Genomic DNA, 22,655 nt, shown 5'->3' with positions numbered 1-22,655 from the left:
TGCCAGTTTCATATGTTGAAATATCAAAACTTTCTTCTTTCTCAATTGAAGTCTAAAGTGGATGCTCTGGCGGAAGGCATTGAGTGTAAAGAGTTGCAAGATTTGGTGCATGTCTCTGAACAAGTGGGTAAGCATTCATTACAGTGTGGTTTTGATGCTGTGCAGGCCTCGTCTAGGGTGGCTGCCACTGGCTCAGTTCTTCGCAGGCACGCCTGGTTAAAGGATCAGAATTTATCTGACCATGTTAAGACAAGGATTTTGGATGCTCCTTTGCAGTCTGATGTGTTGTTTGGTTCACCTGTGGAATCAGTCTTGAAGAAAATGGAAGACAAGGCTAAGTCTATGCAGGCTGTTAAGGATTTTTTGCAAGTTCAGCCTCTGAAGTTTAGTAGGAATTGGCCTGCTAAGGGGTGGACGTATCCTTCTTATGATTCTCAGTCTAGGGGTAGATCTAGACGTGGTAGGGGCAGAGCTCAGAGTTCTTTCAGGCCTAGAACAGGGAGTTCACCTGCACAATCTTCGGGTGAGGGCAGGGGCCAGTCCTTTCGTAAACAGGCCCAATGACCTACTTTTTCAGCTGCCAGATCCTTCTTGCCTGGCAGCACCTTTGGGAGGAAGGTTAGCACTCTTCAAGGAAAATTGGATGTTGATTACCCAAGACAAATGGGTATTGGATATCATACACCAGGGTTACAAGTTTTATTTCCATACCTTGCCTCCTTTCAAAGGCATGCCGGACGTTCCTCCTCAGCAAAGACTAGAGGCTGTAAGCAAATTTCTTTACTACTTCAAATAGGGGCCATACAAACGGTTCCTCTGCCAGAAGTGGGCCTAGGATTTTATTCTCGCCTGTTTCTAGTACCAAAGAAAGGAAACACGTGGAGACCAATTTTGGATTTATCCATTCTCAACACATATCTGGACATTCCCAAGTTCAAAATGTTAACATTACAACAGCTTTTACCTCTGCTGGGCAAAGATCATTGGATGGTGACTCTGGATCTCAAAGAGGCTTACCTTCATGTTCCTATCAGGCCCAGTTGCAGGAAGTATCTGCGTTTTCGGGCTGGGACTTCACATTATCAGTTCTCTGCATTGCCCTTTGGCTTATCTACTGCGCCCAGAGTGTTCACGAAGGTTCTGGCTCCAGTGGTAGCTTTCTTCAGGCTAAGAGGGATACAGATCTATCCTTATTTGGACGATTGCCTGATACTGGCTCAAGAAAAGGACGAACTTCTTCATCATTTACAGTATGTGATGGCAGTGTTAAGATGCCTGGGGTATTCTGTGAACGAAATAAAGTCCAGTCTAGTACCCTCTCAGGACATGTGCTTTCTGGGTGTGAGACTGAATACAGCATCCCAGATGGCCTTTTTGACCCCGGACAAACAAAAGAATCTTTCTCTTTACTTCCACCAGTTGTCTCATCAGTCCAGGCTGACTGCAAGGACAGTCCTTCAAGCCTTGGGGTTCATGGCATCTTGTATTCTGGTACTTCCCAATGCCAAACTGCATATGAGGAAGCTACAATGGTATCTCAAGAATGTATGGACACAGCACTGCCAAGATTTGGACACTGTCATTCAAATAATACCTTGCATTCAAAAGGAATTTTTGTGGTGGGCTCAGGAATGTCACCTAAACAAGGGACTCTCTGTGACCCGGCCAGAGGCTAGTCAGATTTTAATGACAGATGCCTCAGACAAAGCTTGGGGAGCTCATCTAAATGGAAAATGGATACAAGACACGTGGCCTGCCAGACTTCAACATCTACATATCAACTTGAAGGAGATGTTAGCAGTCCAATTTGCATTGATAGCTTTCAAGGATTTACTTCTTCCAGGGCAGGTGTTGATTCAAACAGACAACACAACTGTCATGTGGTACATCAACAAGCAAGGGGGAACGCATTCTTATCCTCTATTCAGACAAGCAATGATTTTGTGGGAGACTGCTCTCAGTTTACAGCTAAATCTTCAGGCAAGGTTTCTGCCAGGAGCACAGAACTCCTTAGCAGATGTGTTGAGCAGACAAATTATGGATCCCCACGAGTGGAAATTGGATCCTCATGTATTCCAGAGGTTGACAGTGTTATGGGGAACTCCAGACATAGATCAGTTCGCTTCTCCACTAAATTACCAGCTGCCAAAGTTTTGCACAAAAAGGTTTCATCCCTCAGCTTGGAAAGTGGATGCTCTCTCATTCAATTGGAGCAATCTTCACGTGTATGCCTTTCCACCTCTGCCTCTCCTCCCAAAGGTACTGCTGAAGGTCAGACAGGACAAGCCAAACATGATTTTAATAGCTCCAGATTGGCCTCGACAGCACTGGTACCCATTACTGAGAAGTCTGGTACAGGAGCCTCCATGGCCTTTGCCTTCGATTCCTCACCTGCTGTCTCAGGAGAACGGTCATTTACTCAATGTCAAACTTCATTCTCTACATCTGACAGCCTGGCATATTCTGGTTTAAACCCTGGAGGGTCTCAGCTTCCACAACAAGTTTTGAATGTTATTTTGGAGGCCAGAAGGCCTAGTACAAGGAAAGTTTACGCAGATAAATGGAGGAGATTTTTATTTTGGAGTACAGCAAAGGACTTTGATGTTTCTAAACCTAATTTAAGTGTGGCGCTTCAATACCTTACTGAGTTATTGGACAAAGGTTTGTCCTTCTCCTCTATAAAGGTTCATGCTGCAGCAATCTCTGCTCACTATGACTGTGACCCACCATTATTTTCTCAGCCTTTGTTTAAGCAATTCCTTAGAGGGGCAAAGAATATAAGACTCCCACGTAGAGCTCCTACTCCTGCTTGGGATCTCAATTTTGTGTTGGAGAAACTCACTCTACAACCTTTTGAGCCTGCAGCATCGGCAGAGTTGAAATATTTATCTTGGAAGACTGCTTTTTTGTTGGCCATTACTTCTGCGAGAAGGGTTTCTGAATTACAGGCCCTTATGGCAGTTGAGCCTTTCTTAATTTTCCACAAGGATAGGGTGTCTTTGCGTACTAACCCTTCTTTTATGCCTAAAGTGGTTTCAAGTGTGGCTTTAAACCAAACTATTCATTTGCCTACTTTTTATGCAAACCCCCAAATAAAGGGGAAAAGATTTTGCACACTTTGGATATTCACAGACAGTTGCGATATTATTTGAGCAGAACTAAAGGGTTCAGGCAGTCTCAGCAGTTGTTTGTTTCTTTTGCTTTGGGTTCTCAGGGCAAACCTGTTTCAAAACAAACTATTTCTAAGTGGATTGGTTTTGTATTGCTTTCTGTTATTCCCATCATGGTAAGGAGATTCCAGCTGGGATTAGGCCTCATTCCACTAGGGCTACTGCCACTTCTACAGCTTTTAAGGGGTGGCTACTAAAGATATTTTGGAAGCAGCTACTTGGAGTTCAGTGCATACTTTCTCTAAGCATTACCACCTTCCACTTTACTCTAAATCTAGGGCTGGATTTGCAACTGCAATTTTACAAGGCATGTTGGCAGCTCCTAATGCTTTATAGTTTTGCCATCCTCCCTTACCTCTGCTTTGGGATTCTACCCATATGTAAGGACTGCAGCAATGTGAGATGAAGAACATAGTACAGTTTTGTACCTACCATAAATGTAGATGTTTGAAGATCCACATTGCTGCAGTCCAATACCTCCCTCCTTCCCTCTGTTGTTGAAGGTGGTGGTGTGGTTTGTGTTGTACATATTGTAAATATGGTTAGTGCACGGGTGGTTGGTTGGGTTTTGCTGGTTTTTGGCTTTGGCCTGTTTTGTTAGGGCCTTCTGACATCTGGGGCAAGAAAAGACTGAGGAAATGACGTCGGTCATGCGCTTTTGTACCCTGACGTCCTGATGTCAGTTTTAAGCGCCTTGACCGACGTCAGCCTAATACTTTGGTATTCGGGCCGACCGAGGACAGCGGACTACCCATATGTAAGGACTGCAGCAATGTGGATCTTCGAACATCTACATTTATGGTAGGTACAAAACTGTACTTTTCTCTTAGACCTAATCTGTCCTTTCTTCCTAAAGTAACATCTACTGTTAATCTCAATCAGTCTATTGAGCTGCCAGTTTTCTTCCCTCAATTCTCGAACAAAGCAGAGTTTAGATTTCATCAATTGGACGTGCACAGGCAATTACGATTCTACTTACACATGACAAAACAACTACGAAAAGCTGACCAATTGTTTGTGTCTTTTTCAGAAAGTAGAGCAGGATCCTCTATTTCCAAGGTTACAATCTCCAGATGGATTTCAAGTTGTATTTCCTTTATTTATTCCTCAGCGGGCAGAAATCTACCGCTCCCCGTCAAGGCTCACTCTACTAGGGCTGTTTCTGCGTCGATAGCTTACCATGCCAGGCTATCTTTGGATGATATTTGTGCTGCAGCCACGTGCGCTTCCCCACACACCTTTATTACTCATTACAAACTGGATGCGGCTTCTTGGGCCGGGCTTCCTTTGGTTCCACAGTCCTCAGGAGTATCTTCCTTTGAGCCTCCCAGGATAGAGGTGCTGGGGATGCTGTCCCGTGAGTAAGAATGTAGGCGAGATTGGACTACATAACATCAAGAAGTTATGTACTCACCATAACGTTCGATGTATGTAGTCCATCTTGCCTCACATTCTTACGTACCCTCCCACCTGCCCCCTTCCTGGAGGATTTGGAGGCTGGAATTGGTGTTTGAGTACCCTTCAATGGTAGTTGTTTTTTCTTATTCCCCTTGATAGTGTTCTACTGTAGTGGGTTGTTGTTATGCATGAGGTGTGATTGTGGGTTCGCAGCAAACTAGATCTGGGGCTATGGAACAGTGCAACATGGGATACCTGTTTAGCCCAGCCAATAAGAGACTTTGTGCTAGAAAATAAAATTTGGCCGAGTCGGAGCCGATATTCGGCTCCGAACCCGTGAGTAAGAATGTGAGGCGAGATGGACTACATACATCGAACGTTATGGTGAGTACATAACTTCTTGTTTCTAGCTGTTGGCTTAAGGTGCTATGGCAGAGTCTTCTCATCCAGAGGGTTAGCCATTAGCCAAGAAAAATGCAAAAAAAAAACTTTTGAGTATTTAGTACTCGCATAGAGCTCCCTCTGGTGGCTTGCGGTTGTCATGATTTTATATATATTTTTATGTAATTATTTATTCATTCATTCATTTATTGATTGATTGATTGATTTGGTTAAATCCATTTCCATTTTTTTATCTATCTGTCCATGTTAACTGGGGTAGTGCATTGGTCCATATTGTGTTTTTTCAGATCACAGAGAGGTACAAACACAAAGAAATGCAATAATATGTAAGGATCAGAGTAGCAGTGATGTAGATAGACAAAACAAAGCATAATGCAAATAACGTAGCATCACGTGATATTATTGCCACTGTTGTCTCAATGAACAGTATTCATCAGATGGCTCACATACTGTATTGCTGTCTATTAACTTAGAAAGGCATATTAGAATTATTAAAAGGTAAGTTATTTTTGGTTTAATCTTTAATTTTGACATCAGTCACAATGATGCAACAGGTAGCATACTCACCTTTGATGCCAGAAGAACAGAAGGCTGTGGGTTCTATTCCTACTCCAGGTAATGGGATTGCTGACACTGCACTGAAGTATTAGGGAGATGCTGAACTCTAGAGTGTGCTGTCTTTCAGATGAGACATTAAACCAAGGTCCCATCTGCTTCTATGGGTGATAGCTCATGTGGATGTAAAAGATCTCACTGCACTTATCAAAAAGAGTAATGGAAGTTCCCCTGATGTCATGGTCAAATCTCCTCCAGTACTGTAAATACCACATTGGGTCTCTCTTGAAAAAGCATAGGTCCCTATCTACACCTGATTAAGAACTGATTAGAGGGAACTGTCATCTAGACAGCTACTGAGGAAGGAGTTTGTGCCCTTGTCAATGCTTCTTTCTGTCTGCCATGAGAGGGGCTTTCTGTGTTTCATGATGGACCATAATTGTCCCCAGACCAAGGAACTTTTTGAAGGCCTTAACCACACCATATTGGGCTGACGTGAGTATCCACATCACCACAGGGAATTCCTTTGTCCTCCGAGGATGCATGCATGCTCCCTGGATATGTCCCAAGGGCTAGTTTCACTAGCTTGGGGGTGCCAAGCTGACATTCCCCTGGCTTGGCCCTTGTGTTGTGCACACCTCTGCTTGCACAGGAGTAATTGCAGCCATTGTGGAAACTACTTTTCCCTCATCCGAGGACCGGCAGGCCATAAGACACACATTTCCCATCATCTGAAGTAGTTAACTTCATTTGATCATCAACCTGTGGGTATCGGATCCGACCTGGATCCAAGCCGGCAGCTTTCCAAGCTAAAGCTCCGAGCTCTGAGCTCCTCCCCTTACCCATAATACCCTGCTACCTCCCTCCAGTCCTCAGATCTCGTTTGCTGCGGCTTCTGAAGCATAAGGGATGAGCTCTTAGCATTTTAGATGAGAGGAATTTAGGAGTTTTCTTGTTTAAATCCTAGCGATTTTGGTGTGTGAGTGTGTGTAGTAGACCCCTAGTTAAGTTAAACCGTTTTTTAATTACTTTTAGTGGTAAGTTAGTGTTTTCCCTTCCCCTTACTGTGTGTGTTAGGGTGTGTGCTTGTGTGTGATGGCAGAGGGCCCTAAGGCCATTTTTTCAAAATGTGCTGAGTGTGGTCATAAGCTGTCCCCAGCAGATGGCCACACTCAGTGCGTTTTCTGCCTGGGGGTAGCCCATTTAACATCGGGCTGCCAGATTTGTGCAGCCTTTAACCCCCGGGCTCTGAGGGACAGGAGAAACAAACTAATCCTGGTGGGACTCTTACCCCCAGATTCTTCTTCCTCCTCTCCCTCAGTGGCACCAGTCGCGGCTGCGACTGTCCAGCCTTCAGCTCCCCTCCCCTGGCTGGAACTCAACCTCCCGCTGTTTCCCAGGGAGAGGGGGACTCTTCTCAGAAAGAGAAGGGGCACAGAGAAAAGGAAAAGGAGAGGGATAAACACAAGAGCCATAAGCGGTGGGACGAATCAGCCCCTTTGGCTCCGCCGGATAAATTGATTTGTTCCCCAGCAAGGGTTTCCAGGTCTTTCCCCTCTCGGCTCCGTTCTCCACGCTTCTCTCCAGAGCCAGAGGAGGAGTCCTGGTCACCCTCAAGGTCGTCTAGGTGGCCTTCCCAGCCTGCCTCGACGACTTCTTCTAGGTCTACCAGGAGTCTGTCCGACGCAGATATGGACCGGATGATGCGTTGATTTCTGCAGGCCCAGATGCAGATGGGAGTGCTCCTGCCTCCCCCCCCCCTCCGGGAGGGAGCTCGGCCCCTTTCGTTGCACCCATTGCTCCTTCTCCGATCCACTATCGGGTTTCAGAGCCATTGGATCCAAGTTGTCTCAGAGCCGGGGAGTCGATGCTGATAGTAGTGGCTACTTCGATGCCGACCTTACCCTCGAGTTTCTCGGGTCATCTTTTGGATCTGAGCTCTCGGGGTTGAGAGCCGAGCTTCGGATCCGCAGGGGTGAGTGTGTCTTCAGCTCCGTTGCTGTCAGAGTACACTTCCCTTTCGGGTCTGATCGCGTCGGCTCCGACAACGGTCCTTACGTCGGAGCCGAGGAGACTACTCTCGGAGCCAGGGGAGAGTGGTTCACCTTCGGCTTTCGACATGGTGGAGAGGGTGCTGTCGAGGAGTTCGAAGTCCCCGGTCCGTTCTACGGATCTACCCTTCACTTCCTCACATATGGGCCTGTCTTCCATCGTCCGGCCGCAGGGACAGCCTGCGTCTGCTCCCCAGTTAGTTCCTGTAGTGGAAAAGGACCCCTTTGGTGAGCCCACCTCGGACAGTCCCGCCGAGTAGGTCCCTCACAAACGAAAGTGTAAGAGGAGGCACATGGACTCCCCCGAGTCCCTCATAGAGGACACGGACTTAGAGGAAGGGGAAGGTTCCCCCAGGTCACCCCCTGAGGACGTCTCCTTTGGAGACATTATAGAGATGCTGCGCATAAGAGGGGGGTGGTCAGCCCAGAAACCTTCCTCAGATGAGTCTGTGTTTCTGGAGGCATTTGACGCAGACCAGTCTACCTCTTAGGTGTCCCCCCCGGCTGACCCCTTGGTAGACTTGATTACTACCCGGGATTGGAAGGAGCCCTACACTGTGGAGCCAATCCCTAAGAGACCGTATAAAATCCTTAATCCCCCTTCTGATAAGCCGGCATGGAATAAAGGTTCCCCGGTAGATGCCATGGTGGTGGCGGCTGCCACCAAGAAGGAACTGGCACAAGAAAGTTCCTTGGTCCATCCTCCTGATAAGGAGTCTCGGATGATGGACCGCATTGGAAAGCGGATGTTTGCTTCAGCCACCTTTTCTATAAGGGCGCTGAATTATCTGACACACGTCATTAGGCTTCAGCGGGATCTGATAAAAGAGTACGCTGGGTCTCCCCCAGAGCCCATGGAGGCTGAGGACAAATGAACTTTCTCGGCTCGCATGGCCACTCTAAAGTCAATATCAAACACTTCTATGTGGCTTCTCTCCCATGCCACGGAGGGGGCGGCTAGAGCCAGCAGAGCAGGGGTCACCTTGCGGCGCCACTCCTGACTCCATCTTTGCATCTTTGCGGAACCCTTCAAGGCGTCCTTCGCGAACGCTCCCTTTGACGGTTCTATGCTATTTGGCAAAACCGTCAGCGACACACTACTCCAGAGCGAGAAAGACGGGAAGATGCTGTCTGCCGTCAGAATCCGCTTCTCTGCTCCTCAAAGGTCCTTCTCAAGGAACCAGAGAGGGCAAAAGAAGATGTGGTTCCAGAAGTCTCAGCAGTCCCGTCCTGCTCCGGACCCTTCGTCCTTCAGAGGCAGGGGAGGACAAGGTGGACGCCGGCCCAGAGGCAGAGGGGGGCCGAAGAATTTTGGGTCGAGAGAACCCTTCTCCAACCGACCAGTGCAGCAGCCCTGAGGGGTTGCCCAACTGTCCCTCTCTGGAGGCAGTCAGGGGGTGTTTTTCTGAGCATCTAGCAAGTTGGGAGTCCATTACTACAGATCGCTGGGTGCTCCGAATAATATCCAGAGGTTACTCTATCCCCTTCCTGAATCTTCCCCCGTTAGGGAGGCACCTTCCCGATGTCGCACCCAATCAGAGGGAGCCTGCAGCTTCAGAAATAAAGAAATTACTAGAAAAAAGGGCCATCCAACACATCCCCCCAGAGCAGTCCGGGTTGGGCAATTACTCCAGGTTCTTTTTAGTGCCAAAAAAGACAGGGGACTTAAGGCCAATTCTCGACCTGTCAACCTTGAACCTGTTCATTGCCAAAGAGAAATTCCGGACGGTCACTCTACAATCTATTCTCCCCCTTCTGCGGGAGAATGACTGGATGTGCTCCATAGACCTCAAGGATGCATACTATCACATACTCATGGACAGACGATCCAGGAGGTTTCTCCGCTTTCGGCTGCGGGCCAGTCATTATCAGTTCAGGGTTCTTCCATTCGGCCTCACTGCAGCCCCCAGGGTGTTCACCAAGGTCATGGCAGTTGTGGCAGCCCACCTGAGACTTCAGGGAATACAGATCTTTCCGTACCTAGACGACTGGCTCCTCACCTCCCCCACCAGGCATCTACTTTGTTCTGCCAGGGATTATTATTTACTCTTGGCCCATCACCTAGGCATTACCATAAACTTCAGGAAGTCTTCTCTTTATCCTGTTCAATTTCTGGATTTCATAGGGGCCAGGATAAACACGCTTCAGTCCAAGGCCTTTCTGACAGCGGACAGGTTACGCACCTTGTCACTCCATGTAATAGCACTTCTACAGTCCCCAGCCCCACCCGCAGAATTAGTCCTGAGAGCCCTAGGATCCATGGTGGCAGCCATCAGCCTTTCACCTCTTGCTCGGCTGCACATGAGAGTCCTTCAGTGGACCCTTCAGTTCCAGTGGTCCCTCCTCTTACACCCATTGGATTCATCGATTCCCCTAAGCAGGGTATGCAGGGAACTCCCTTCTTTGGTGGCTTCATTCTCGAGAGCTTCGGGAAGGGAGACTGTTCGTGATGCCTCTACCCCAAACCACGCTGACCACGGATGCTTCTCACCTCAGGTGTGGGGGGCATTGCATGGGCAGAACCGTCCAAGGCACATGGACCCCTGTAGAGACCGTTCTGCATATCAATGTTCTGGAGATGAGGGTGGTGCTTTTAGCGTTGCAAGCCCTTTAGGACCTTCTTCCTCCAGGGACTATTGCAATTCAGACAAACAACATGGCAGTGGTCTGGTACATCAACAGACAGGGAGGAACCAGGTCTTACCCTCTTTGTCGAGAGGCTATGAGAGTTTGGGAATGGGCGATTTCCACCAACTGCTTTCTGATAGCAACGCACATTCCGGGTCGGTCCAACATTCTAGCGGACAAGCTGAGTCGTTCTATCCTCACACCTTATGAGTGGTCTCTACACCTCTTAGTAGCGAAACAGATCTTCCTCAGATGGGGTCAGCCTTGCTGCGATCTCTTCACGTCTCCTTCAAATGCAAAATGCAGCAAATTTTACGCTCTAGTTCATGTTTGGCCACCCGGTCTTCTTTATGCTTATCCTCCTCTTCTGCTAATGATGAAATTTCTACAGAAAGCTTGTCGGTTGGGGAGCAAAATAATCCTCATAGCCCCATTCTGGCCTCGTCAGATCTGGTTTCCGTATCTGCAGTCTCACATCATAGCTCCTCCTTGGGTCTTAGATCCCATTCTGGATCTGATCTCTCATCCTTTGGGGTTGCAAACTCCAAACCTGGATGACCTCAAGCTCACGGCTTGGTTGATCCAGTTCCACTAGTGGCTAGGACTCCCGGTATCTCATCTTCCGTAAAAGCTATTCTGGTAGTGGCACATAAACCCTCTACCAGGAAGATCTACAAGAGTAAATGGAAGCGTTTTTCCATTTGGGCCAAACATAGGGATTTGGACCCTTATTCGGCTCCCATTCCAGCAGTTCTTGAATTTCTGTCCCACATTTTCCATCAAGGGGCCAGTTCTTCTACTGTGAAGGTTCGGATGGCTGCCATTTCTCATTTCCACATCGGGAACAACCTTGGACCCTTAGCTTCCGCTAAGATATGCAAGACCTTTTTGAAAAGCACCTTTCTGTTAAGACCTCCGGTCAACAATGCGGTTCCCCCATGGGACTTAACTTTAGTTCTTCAGGCCCTAATGGGTCCACCCTTTGAACCTGCAGCTTCCGTTGACTTAAAATTCTTATCCTGGAAAACTGCCTTCTTGATTGCAATCACTTCAGCTAGAAGGGTATCTGAACTTCAAGCCCTTTGTACAAAACCCCCGTACCTGGTCTTCCATAAGGACGGAGTGTCTCTCAGGACTAATCCTTCAATCTTGCCTAAAGTGGCCTCAGAGGCCAGTATCAATCAAATCATCAGTTTGCCTGTTTTCTTCCCCAACTTTCAAAACAAAGGGGAATATAGACTGCACTTGTTGGGTGTGCATTAGACAATTGCGATTTTACTTGCACAGGGCAACTGCTTCTCGCAAATCGGAGCAGCTTTTCGTGTCTTTCGCCTAGCCGTCCTTAGGCAAGCCACTTACGAAAGTTACCTTAGCTAGATGGATTTCCCACTGCATCTTACACGTATATACAGCTTCCGGTCAGCCAGAACCCTTGGGGGTTCATGCTCACTCTACCCATTCTATGGCTACCTCTGCAGCATTTTGGTCAAGAGTTCCCTTAGATGACATCTGTTCAGCGGCTACTTGGGCCTCTTCTCATACCTTCATTTCTCATTACAAGCTGGATCTGATATCCAGAGGTAGGGCAGCCTTTGGCTCAGCAGTGCTCCAGAATATCCTTCCTTGAGGACCTCCCAGGGTTTTGGTAGCTGGGGACTCTGTCCCACAGGTTGCTGATCAAATTAAGTTAACTACTTCAGATAAAGAAGTTATGTACTCACCATAACGTTCCATCTGAGTAGGTAACTTCATTTGTCAGCAACCAACCCCCCCTCCTCCCCCTAGCCTGTTTCATGGTCATATTCATAACGGAATGTTTTCCTTCTGTTACGCATCAGGTTAGCGTTTCTCTATCGAGTATGTTTGACTGTTGTTGGTTGATAAATTGGCAAACTCGATCTGAGGACTGGAGGGAGGTAGCAGGGTATTGTGGGTAAGGGGGAGGAGCTAAGAGCTCAGATCTTTAGCTTGGAAAGCTGCCGGCTTGGATCCAGGTCGGATCCGATACCCACAGGTTGCTGACAAATAAAGTTACCTACTCAGATGGAACGTTATGGTGAGTACATAACTTCTTTATTTGCATTTTGATGAAATTTTCATGTTGGTAGTTTTGACCTCATGGCTTTGCCTAAAAAAGTCACTATGGAGGTGGCAAGAGCCTTTGCCAGGAGCCTGAAGCCCAAGGGAGACCGATGCAGGTTATCTCTTGCAAAGCATCGTGGTTTATCAGTCATGTCTTCCCGGGCTGTCAGGTACTGGATCCCCTTGGAATGACACCAGAAACTAAGCCAATTGTTAAAATCGATCATTCTCTGTTTATATCGAGGTATCATTCTGGGTGACAGTAGAATGCTGCTTAAGGCTTGGAACATAGCCTGCCTGGGACACATATTCAGCAAGCTCTATCATGTCTCTCTTCATGTAGTCAAGGGAGGTATGTCTCAAGTTGTTCACACCAACATGGACTATGACAGAGTGATAACATTACTTGTTGTTGAGAGACCTGAGTGCATGGGTGATATGGGGGATTCTGGCACCTGGCAAACAACTAACTGTGATTTTCTCCTTATCCAGCCTGGTGAGGGGCACATCTGTGTATCTCACAATGGAGTCTCCTATGGGTTTATATTTAGGCCTGAATGGCTGTGAAACACAGGTGCGTGGACTATGTGTGGTGTGGTGGGCAGTGAAGTTTGCTTGTGGTTTTGCCTCGGAGGTCTCTTTTCTTTGGGTATGTTTTTGTTGAGGACCTCCACATATGTGGGTGCGTGTTGCATAGGTGTGGTTGATGGTTGAGGTGTGGTGTTTATGTTGACAACCTTCTCAGTGCCAGATATAATGGCTTATGAGGGAGAGAGCACTGGCTCTAGGATCTTAATGTGATTGTATCTCTCACAAATTGTGTTCCTAGGTGGTAGTAGTAGAAGGTTGTCCATGTACATGAGGCAGTTGCTACACTGTCTCAGGATGCACATATCAAGCAGGCTGGCAGGAGAAAGCATACAAAATTGTCCATCCATATTTGTCAGAAACTGAGGAAGGGAGGCCAAAGACAGCTAAGAGGGTAAAGGGTGGAAGGTCTAAGAGTAGTACTACTAGGTGAGCACAAAAGTGCTACTAAGGGAGAATTTGTAGGTGGAATAACACACAAAGGGTTAAAAACAGCACAGCAGCAGCTCTGGATACAGCAAACCTGTATCAGACTATGCTACTCAATTTAAAAGTAGTAAAACTCGCAAAAACGCAGATTAACCACTACAGACAAAAAAAAAAAAAAAACAGAACTAACACTATGAAAAAACAGTGAAACAGTAATGCAATTGAAGAATAATGAGTTGCAATAAAATAGCAATGAAATACAGTTAATTAGTGAATTTGCAGTAAAACGGTGCAAATATGATAAATTAGCTCAAAATCACACCAGCAAAAAGCAGCTCAAATAAAGTATAAGGCTACCAACAAGCAATAACAAATGCGGCAAACTAAACGCAGTTGAACACCTAAGCACAAGCAAAATTAAGTTTTTTTTTTTTTTTTTTTTAGTAGAAAGTGAGGAGACCAGGTTCTCCGATTCAATTGTCGGATGGGGTGCCTTCTGTGCAGAGTCCGCATGTCCTCCCTGTGGTCGCGTGGGTTTCCTGCAGATGCTCCAGTTTCCTCCCACATCCCAAAGACATGCTGTAGGTGGATTGGACACTCTAAATTGGCCCTAGGTGTGATGTGTGCATGTGTGTGCCTTCTGTGGGAGGTTGGCGCCGGGCTGGCAACTCAACACCGTAAAACTCCACTGCCAATCATGAGCGGACAGGTGATCCACTGTGGCGACCCCTAACCGGGAAAAGCCGAAAGAAGAAGAAGTAAAAAGTGAGGAGACTGGAGATAATTCAAGGTTAAGAACTAAAGGGATGGGCCTTCACAACTGATCTCACTGTACTCAGTAGAATGAGCTGATGTAATGGGACTGGGGTAGTGTTCAATATGAAATTTAGAGTAGAGGCGGGCAACTCAAAGGCCACCAAGCTTTAATACCACAACAGCAGTTGTGGCAGGTGGGTGGGATACAAGATCAGAACACAGGTTAAGGATTGAATTCTCTAGGCCTAAAAACAGTTGTACAGTTTAAATAGATATGCCACAAATATTGTTTTATCAGAAGTGCAGAAACTGTTGAAAATAAGCAACATATCTTTTGTAGTCTCCCTGCATAAAACAGCAGAGCAAGGGAAGAATCCTTACTCACTGTAGCTTCTAGCAAACAAGTACAAACTGGTTTAAACACTAGCTATACAAGGCAGAGAAACAAGGAACCAGCCAAATTATCCAATCACAAAAACAGAGCCCTGTTAGTATTTCTATCCAGATCAGACCAGTCTGAAACTTCTTGCCACGAAGAACCACCTAGGCCTCTCTAGACAAAGGATTGTACTACAAGCTCCAAAGGTCACAAACAGTGATAGATATTCAGCTCTATGCTAGTATTTTTCCAGTACTGCAATAAGTAAATATGCACAGAACAAAACAGAGAAACAGCAAGGACAGAAAAATTAGAACAATATATAACAAAATGTTTTAACTTATGGCAATCTCTTCAACAAGATGTCAAATATATAGCAGCCACTAATAAATTAATAAAGGATTTTAAATTTCAGAATACAGTACTTATTTCAAAATATTGGAGGGAGAAATTACCACTTACAGAGGACAAGCAGTTCATGAAGGCAATTAATCTAACAACGAAATCAATATCTTTCCAAAAATTAATGTATACTCAACTTATGATTTTTGGCAATGCCTATTATACACGCCTCAGATTGCACAAGTTTAATTCTAAAAACTCTCCAATCTGTCCATATTGTACAGATCAAACAGCAGATCTTCTTCATATGTTCTGGAGCTGTAAATGTATCTATAAACTCTGGAATTCGTTAAAACTGCAACTCCAAAAGATGGGATATCAAAGTTCAACACTTTCATGGGAATTCATGATATTACATATCCCTCCAAAACAACTTCCTAGATCCCAAGTCAATATATTTATTAATATTTTCTTACTAATGAAACTTTATATAGTCACAAACTGGTTAAATCCATCTCAAACCTCATGGAACAATTTTAGGACTTTAGCAATAAGACATATATTAGCTCACAAACTACTTTTGAAGGATCATAATAAAAATATTAATAACCCAAAGATATGGGAACAAATTTTTAATATCATACTGGCATAATATATGGAGATCGAGTGTATTGTGAGACATATATACTCATTACGGGAAAAGATGTTAATAAGTAAAGATTGAGATAACTGACTTATGTAAAATTCTTTTGCTATATGTTTCTGTATAACTTGATGTTACATTTGGAGGCATTCATGTAAATATTGTATATATGTTTTTGGGATTGAACTAGATAGGATAGTTAGAAAGTATTAATATTTTTTGTTTTGTTTAAGTTTGTATGGAAAATACTAAAACAATAAAGATTTATTATTGAAAAAAAAAGAAAAATTAGAACAATATGCTCCTCTGAGGCTTTCAAGAATCAATGGTTAGCTTGTGCTGTCCCTTTGCTATGCAGATAAATGTCCTTTATGGAAAAAATTTCCATTTTCTGTATGTCACTGTTTGTTGCTCTTCAGGAAAGTAGTGATACATTTTAAAGGGCTGTCACAAGACTGTAAAGTCTTCTGAACGGAGTGCTTGTTTTTCCTGTCAGTTTGAAAGTGTTGTAAAATAACTGAAACATTTTTGTCTGTGTAGAAATTGTGTTTATTTTACTTATATGGGACCAGCATAGTGTATTAATGTTTTTTTTTTACTGTGGCTAACAAGTAACATTTGTATACTAGTAGTGTTTACTGGCATTTGCTGCTTGTTTTCCACAGGAAAGAGGTACCAATGGAACAGATGCCCAGCCCAGTGGTCAGTCCTTCTTCTAGCCACAGAAAGAAAAAATAAGGGACATTTATGAAAATCTGTGTAAAGAAGAGAAAAGTGGAAATAAAAAAAAGCACACATGGAAATGTTTGTGGAAGAATTAAATATACCAAGGTTAGCAGATGTGGCTCATTTACTAAGTTAGGATAGGATGAGATGAGATGAAAATGGTGATATATAAACAATCTACAGGAAAGTCTTCAGGAATGAATTGCAAATTTAGTCTTACCAGCCTAATCTGTAAGGTAAGAGGTAATACCACCATGGAATTCATACATGAGGATATTGGCAGTTTACAGTCTCTTAACCCAAACCAGTCCGGCAATATAAAAGGCATCACCTGCCTATATAACCTGCCTGACTATTTATTTTTTTATAAAAGAGTCAGAGGCATTGGACAAAGGCAAGTTAGTACATACCATCTACCTAGGCCTGTCCAGGGCTTTCAGTACTGTCTCACACTCTGACATTATTGATAAACTCACCCAGCTAAATACAGTCCCTTATGTAACTTGTTGGATAGCAAATCAGTTAGCTGACAGAGCCCATTTAGTCAGAGTTGGTGGTATAACTGGTTCAAAAAGCCTCATCACCAGCAGAGTTCCTCCCCATCCCACATTCTGGGATTAATGCCTTCAGCATATACTTTGTTGTTGTTAAGGATCTCTGTCTAATCAAGTTTGCTGCTGCCTACAGACTTTGGGATGTCATCAGCCTGCAGATGACACCCACATTCTCCAAGTGGGTCTTACCCTTACAAACTCATGGTGTCAGGCCTCTGGACTAAAGATTTAATGCAAAAATACTTTACTTTTCTGTGCTGTTGAAAACAGACTACCCAGTGGACCTACCACAAACCTCCCACATACATGGCAACCCTTTCAAAAAAGATTCTGTCATTAGAGACCTGGGCACATTTGTAGACATTCAAGGCCAATGAACTCCTCTTCAGTCACCACGTGTCTGTCATTACTTAGTCCCTAGCCTAATTGATTACTAAAAGCATAGCCTTCACATCTATGGAAGTTATTGCACTGCTCTGCTCCTCCCTTAGCAGGCCCTTATTTAAAAAGAATGTCATGTATCTAGGCAATCATATAGGTCAGCAAGAAAAATCACAATGTTTCATCAAATAAATCACAGGTATGCTAAGGTACACAGACGATCTGAACACTCTTGACATTATATTCAGTTTCTTCTAGACTTATCTGTGGTGCTGTCTGGGCTACAAGGCTGAAAGTTACCCTGTCTTGCTCCACCTCCTGCATGTTCTTAAAACTGGAAATGTCACAAATACCCACTCTAGGGAACTAAACCTACACTGTAACATAAACAGAACCTGTTGGCAGAATAGATGTCTCACAAAGGATGCCCTACCTTTGGGAATAGTCTCCGTCTATTCACTCTGTTTAAATCTAACTTAGACAAATAGATGGGTAACCATAAATTCATTCTAGCCCCCTCTGTCCTTTATGAACACGAGAGTAGGTATCAGTGGTAGATCAATTGCCTAATATACACGTGAATTCATTGGAGCCTGTGAATGGAAAACACTGGATTCTGAATATGCAAGTATGTAGTGAATACTCTAAACTTTTGTGTAAGTTACAGATTTTCACTTAGATATCATTAAGTCATAATAATCTTTTTATTTTGCATATGCTCAGAATACCATAATTACAGACTTGGACCAAATCCAAAACATGCACTGTACAGGGCTGTGTAATTTTGCTTTGAAACTTGTTGCATGGAACTAACAGTTTTTCTCTTTCAGAATCGAGAAGAAACGCACAATCATTCCAACTCTTGTCAAAGCTGTGAAGAACAGAAATGGAAAAGAGATTAACTGGGAGTATTTCTACAGGATATTATTCACAGTAGAAAATCTTAAACTGGTGCACATTACATGCCATAAGAAGACTGTTCACAATCTCTCCTGCAGCAACAAACAAATTTATAGTAAAAGAAAAACCCCAAAGAAAAGGAGAGCTGCTCCTGGAGGAGACAGTATATATGCTTGAGTCGCTCAGGATTTCTCAGGGGCACAGTATACATGAAGTGGACAGAATACTGCACTATACAATTGAATTGCATATCATATTCCACGTCTAAAACAGTTGTGAGGTCAGAAATGTTATTATCTAACCATCAAATAATGTGAATAGGTGTACCAGTTCAGTTATTCCCTGAATAAGTGTTACCAGTTCAGTAATAGCTTCCGATGAAAGGAACCTCTTTTTTTTTTTTAATTATTCAAATTAGCTAAATGCATTTACAGTATACTGTGTTGTACAGTGTTACATCTGTATACTTCTGTTTCACATTTTTTACTATTCAGTTTCAGTCTGAGAGAGGAAACTATGAGCCAGATTCATAAACCCTAAATGCTATCGCTGAGGACATTGTACACCACAAAAGGGCACAAAAAGCTCTGTCGGTTTCATAAACCCCACTAATGCAATGGAGTAGGACCATTCAATTCCCAGCCAAACATGCTTATGCACACTACCCTGTCACACCCTGTCACACCCTCATGATATATGTGCGCTCATGTCAATGAAAGCAAGCAAGGCATCAGACCCCCTTATTACCACAGTACGGTAATGACCCCATTGCTGTTTATGTCTGCGATGTACAACACTCCATTATAAGGCGGCAGAGTACAGTACGGCATGCCTTAGTATATATAGTGCTTATAGTGCTCTGTAGTGCTGTTTAGCAACAGTGAGCTACCTGGTAGTCTGGAGCACAGTAGCATCCAGTATGCATTACTGTACATGGTTCTCCAATATGACACTCAAGAAAATGAAACCATGCCTCTGCACCCCAGGAGAGTACTGCAGTTCGTTCTTTGAATCTTAGTAGTTTTGTGTAGCATTCTAATGATAAGTATGGAGAATGCAATTGCAATGCCTGCACTATGTTTGGGAACAAGAGGGCCTTATTTTTCAAAAAAAAAAATTGAAGAGATGCATCCTTCACCATTGCAGATTACTGGCCGCAGGAAATTTGCAGTTATGGGACCTGCAGGGTTTTATGTTTTTCTTTTTGCCATGAAAATTCCATGACCGAAATGCTTGTGTTGATCGATTGTTAAAGGATGGAAAGACACGATTTTCTATTGTTGTGTATTCCCTAACATAAATACCATGTGTGAGGTCCCCTCTTTGGGCTAGTAATCAAGGAGCCTGAATCTTCACCACTGACACTGGAAAGGGTCGTTCACTTGGAACAAAAATAAATATACACAGTATTTCCAGATGCAGCTCTCTGCATTAAGTACAGTTTCCCTTAAGAGCACACAGGGAACACACTCAGTCGGAGGTCGGGTTTCTCTGTCTCTCTCTCCAGATCCACATTAAGACTTCCCACTGGCACAGCTGTAGAGTTGAGGCTTCAGCTGAGTGTCCAAGCAAAGTCCTCCACCACCCTCTCTGTGAAGCCAGTGCTTCGTGTCCCTGCTGCAAGCAGCTGACACACATACTCATTGAGATTTGATTTTCACAGACACACACACGCACACACACACCCCTGGGAAAGGCTGACACAGATTTACTAGCTATGTCCCCTTCTACCCAGACTATAAGGTAGTTACTGTCACCAGACCCTCCAAAGCCAGCTACTCTAAGGTTCTTACAAGGGTACCCAGTTATACTGAGTGAAATTAATATTAGTAGAAATGGTAGTGTTTTGACCAATACTATAAGGCTTTCAGGAGTGGCCACAGAGTCACCAAATAGATATGAGTGCTCTAAAAGGTTAAAATATTTTCTAAAGGACCAGCCACGATGAAAACTTTAAATATATTTAATAATAAAAGAACATGAAAATACTAAATATCTACAGTAAACACCAGAGTAATCACAGGAAATATTAAAATAATACAGATGCATAGATTCACACAGATACAGAACAACAGTACTTAACTAATCTCACTATATATTCCTGACTGATCTAAACACTTACTGTTCCCTGGTTCACTTACTAGAGCAAGGCAAGATGAACTAGGTGAGGGGTCCTTCCTTGTCAGTTTCCAAAAAAAAAAAAAAAAACAGAATGCCCTGAGATGTTAGTGTTACCCAGTATTAAAACATTTTTAGTGATGGATTGCAGAATGACATCATGTGCATCTGGTCATCTGATTTCTGGTTCCCATGCTACCCCCATTGCTAGAAACTGCCAGGATTTAGCACATATGTGTGAGTTAATGCACACACATAGAGTTTTTCTCAGATCTTTTGCAGCTTCTGGAAGTCATAAAACAATTTCAAACTTCTACCCTTCCACAGTAGCAATTAGTTCACTGCAAAGACAATACAGAAAGCTTCCTACTACAGACTTTTTGTCTGTGGCTGCATGAGAACTGTAAGATACAATCTTTATGGCCTAAACCAGGTAATTTAATTTCAAACTATTTTCAGAGTTATCCGGAATGAGATTAACCCCTTCTCTTCCAGTATCCCTTTTTTACAATATATATATTTAAACAGTTAGAATAATACATATATATTGCTTTTTCTGCCCTGCAGGACACACTGTTGGTACATTTTTAACACAAGCAGCTTTATAAATACATTTTCAACATGAGTACCTGTACAAATCAGTTTGATATTCAATTAACATATAATTCTGTACTAAATTCCAGCTAGCTGTGCTGGCATATGTTATACATCCACTGCCCTACTTTTCTTGGCAGAGCTGGCAGTACCTCACATCGTCACACCTTGTATAGATTAATTATGCAACACAGATATAAACTGTCTTTCCTGAAATTCATTTGGCTGAAACACACTTATTACAGGTATGAAATACAGCTGTCTACCTAGAAGTGATATATGACTGGATTGAAAAATGATTTACCTTTTTGTTGTACTCATTTGGAACTTGCAGCCATGGCAACTTTAATCCAAATTTAGAAAAGCAAACACACCCACAAAAATAAATATGAACATGAATTATAGTATGCCTACAGTGATTCCAAAGGCACAAACTTAAAAATAAAAGTAACTTAACTTGGATGAAAAATACTGTTCATGGGGTGGGGACTGGACAAACTGATAGAAACATCAGTGTAGCAAAAACAAAACCTGCTATAAACATTATTTCTGTGGTAACTTGCAACTAACCCATTTTTTAACCATCACCAAAACATATTCAAGTTCAGATTTACTCAAGTGCTTGACCCCACACACTGTACAAAGTTAAAGAAGACATACAAGTAAACAAGTGAAACAGTATCAACATAAAAGACTGATTAAATGACCAGTGGTATGCAAGATCAAATAAGTGAAGTTTTATGGTCTGTTTAAAACCAGCCAATGTGGGTGAGTCTCAAAGCCATTGAGGAAGAATGTTCCATAAGAAAGAGTCCTGGTAGCTAAAGGAACAACAATCAGAGGTGTCAGTGCTGAAATATGGAACTACAATAAGATCATTTGAGCTTAAGTGCAGTATCGGGCAGGGACTAAATGTTCTAAGAGGTCCCTTAAATATGAAGGCTGAGGTTATGTGAAGGTCTGTTGTCTGATAAGCATACCTCTCAACTGTCCAGATTTTTGCCTTTTATTTTTGGTCTATTCATCTTAAAATTTGTGGATTTTAAGGCAAATCATTTAGGATTGATGTCACTAAATCATGATACACATTTGAGTTTCAGACTTCTTATCCTTCAGAAAAATGGAACTCAGGTCAGCTGGGCCTTAGTCAGCACTCCATCGATCTTCCACCATCAGCACAGGTAAATACATCAGATCTGGTGATAAGTGGTCCATCGCGGGATAAGACTGTATCCTACCAGCATTCAAGAGTTGTGTATACTACCATCTCATTCCCTAGCTCTCATTATGTTCCTCATCACTTAGCTCTCCGCGTCTTCATTAGCATATTACATTTCAAACATGGAGGAGCATTTCAGGCAGTTCTCAATGTGTTTATTTGTTAATTTTGTTAAAAACTCAACTTTGAGTCCATCTTATCTTATTAGTAAATAGTCTAAATGATAATACCCATCTGTTAACTAGGTGGGCCCTCTAAGATACATAGTCCCTTTTCAGGAGCAACTCTGGACCATTGTCTGGTTATGTGATGTGCTGAAGGTCACACAATCAAATGAGGGCTGAGGAAATGAAATCTTCTACTACAGTAACTACAGCGGACAGCCTCAACCCTCTGTGCCAGCTGCCAGAGAGTGATTTTGGGTAATTCCTGCTTCTTTTCCTACTGTTTTACAGCTTTCAAACATTGATAATATTAGGATCCCTTCCCCTGTCCCCTTCCTTGATGTTCAGGCTTGTGTTCTGTTTCCCATTTACTACACCAAATCTACTTTTCAGGTTATGTGCCTGTAACAGGGCCACAAACCCAAGAGATGGGCACACTTTTGGTGTATGTATTGCCTCAGGGAGGAGCACAGTACTACTGACTGCTCTATTTATAAAGATTTCAATGGGGCCAAGTGTAAGAAAGCAAGGAAAACTTACCATTTATGTAATGAGACAGTCCCATACTGGTAGAAG

The 22,655-nt window shown here is 43.5% G+C and overlaps 1 protein-coding gene across 1 annotated transcript in view; it reads left to right on the top strand.

Annotated features, from left to right (window-relative positions):
- The window catches only part of DFFB (DNA fragmentation factor subunit beta), a 510,736-nt gene extending 491,351 nt beyond the window's left edge, over positions 1 to 19,385 (top strand). Inside the window, exon 7 of the mRNA XM_044063571.1 lies at positions 17,915 to 19,385. Within this exon, the coding sequence (XP_043919506.1) occupies positions 17,915 to 18,161 (247 nt within the window). The 3' untranslated portion in view covers positions 18,162 to 19,385. The remainder of the gene's footprint in view (positions 1 to 17,914) is intronic.
- Positions 19,386 to 22,655: the final 3,270 nt, after the last annotated feature.

This window comes from Protopterus annectens, chromosome 2.part1, assembly GCF_019279795.1.
Source record: "Protopterus annectens isolate FY-2018-M chromosome 2.part1, PAN1.0, whole genome shotgun sequence".
Lineage (NCBI taxonomy): Eukaryota > Metazoa > Chordata > Ceratodontiformes > Protopteridae > Protopterus > Protopterus annectens.
This window is presented reverse-complemented; position numbering and strand designations above follow the sequence as displayed.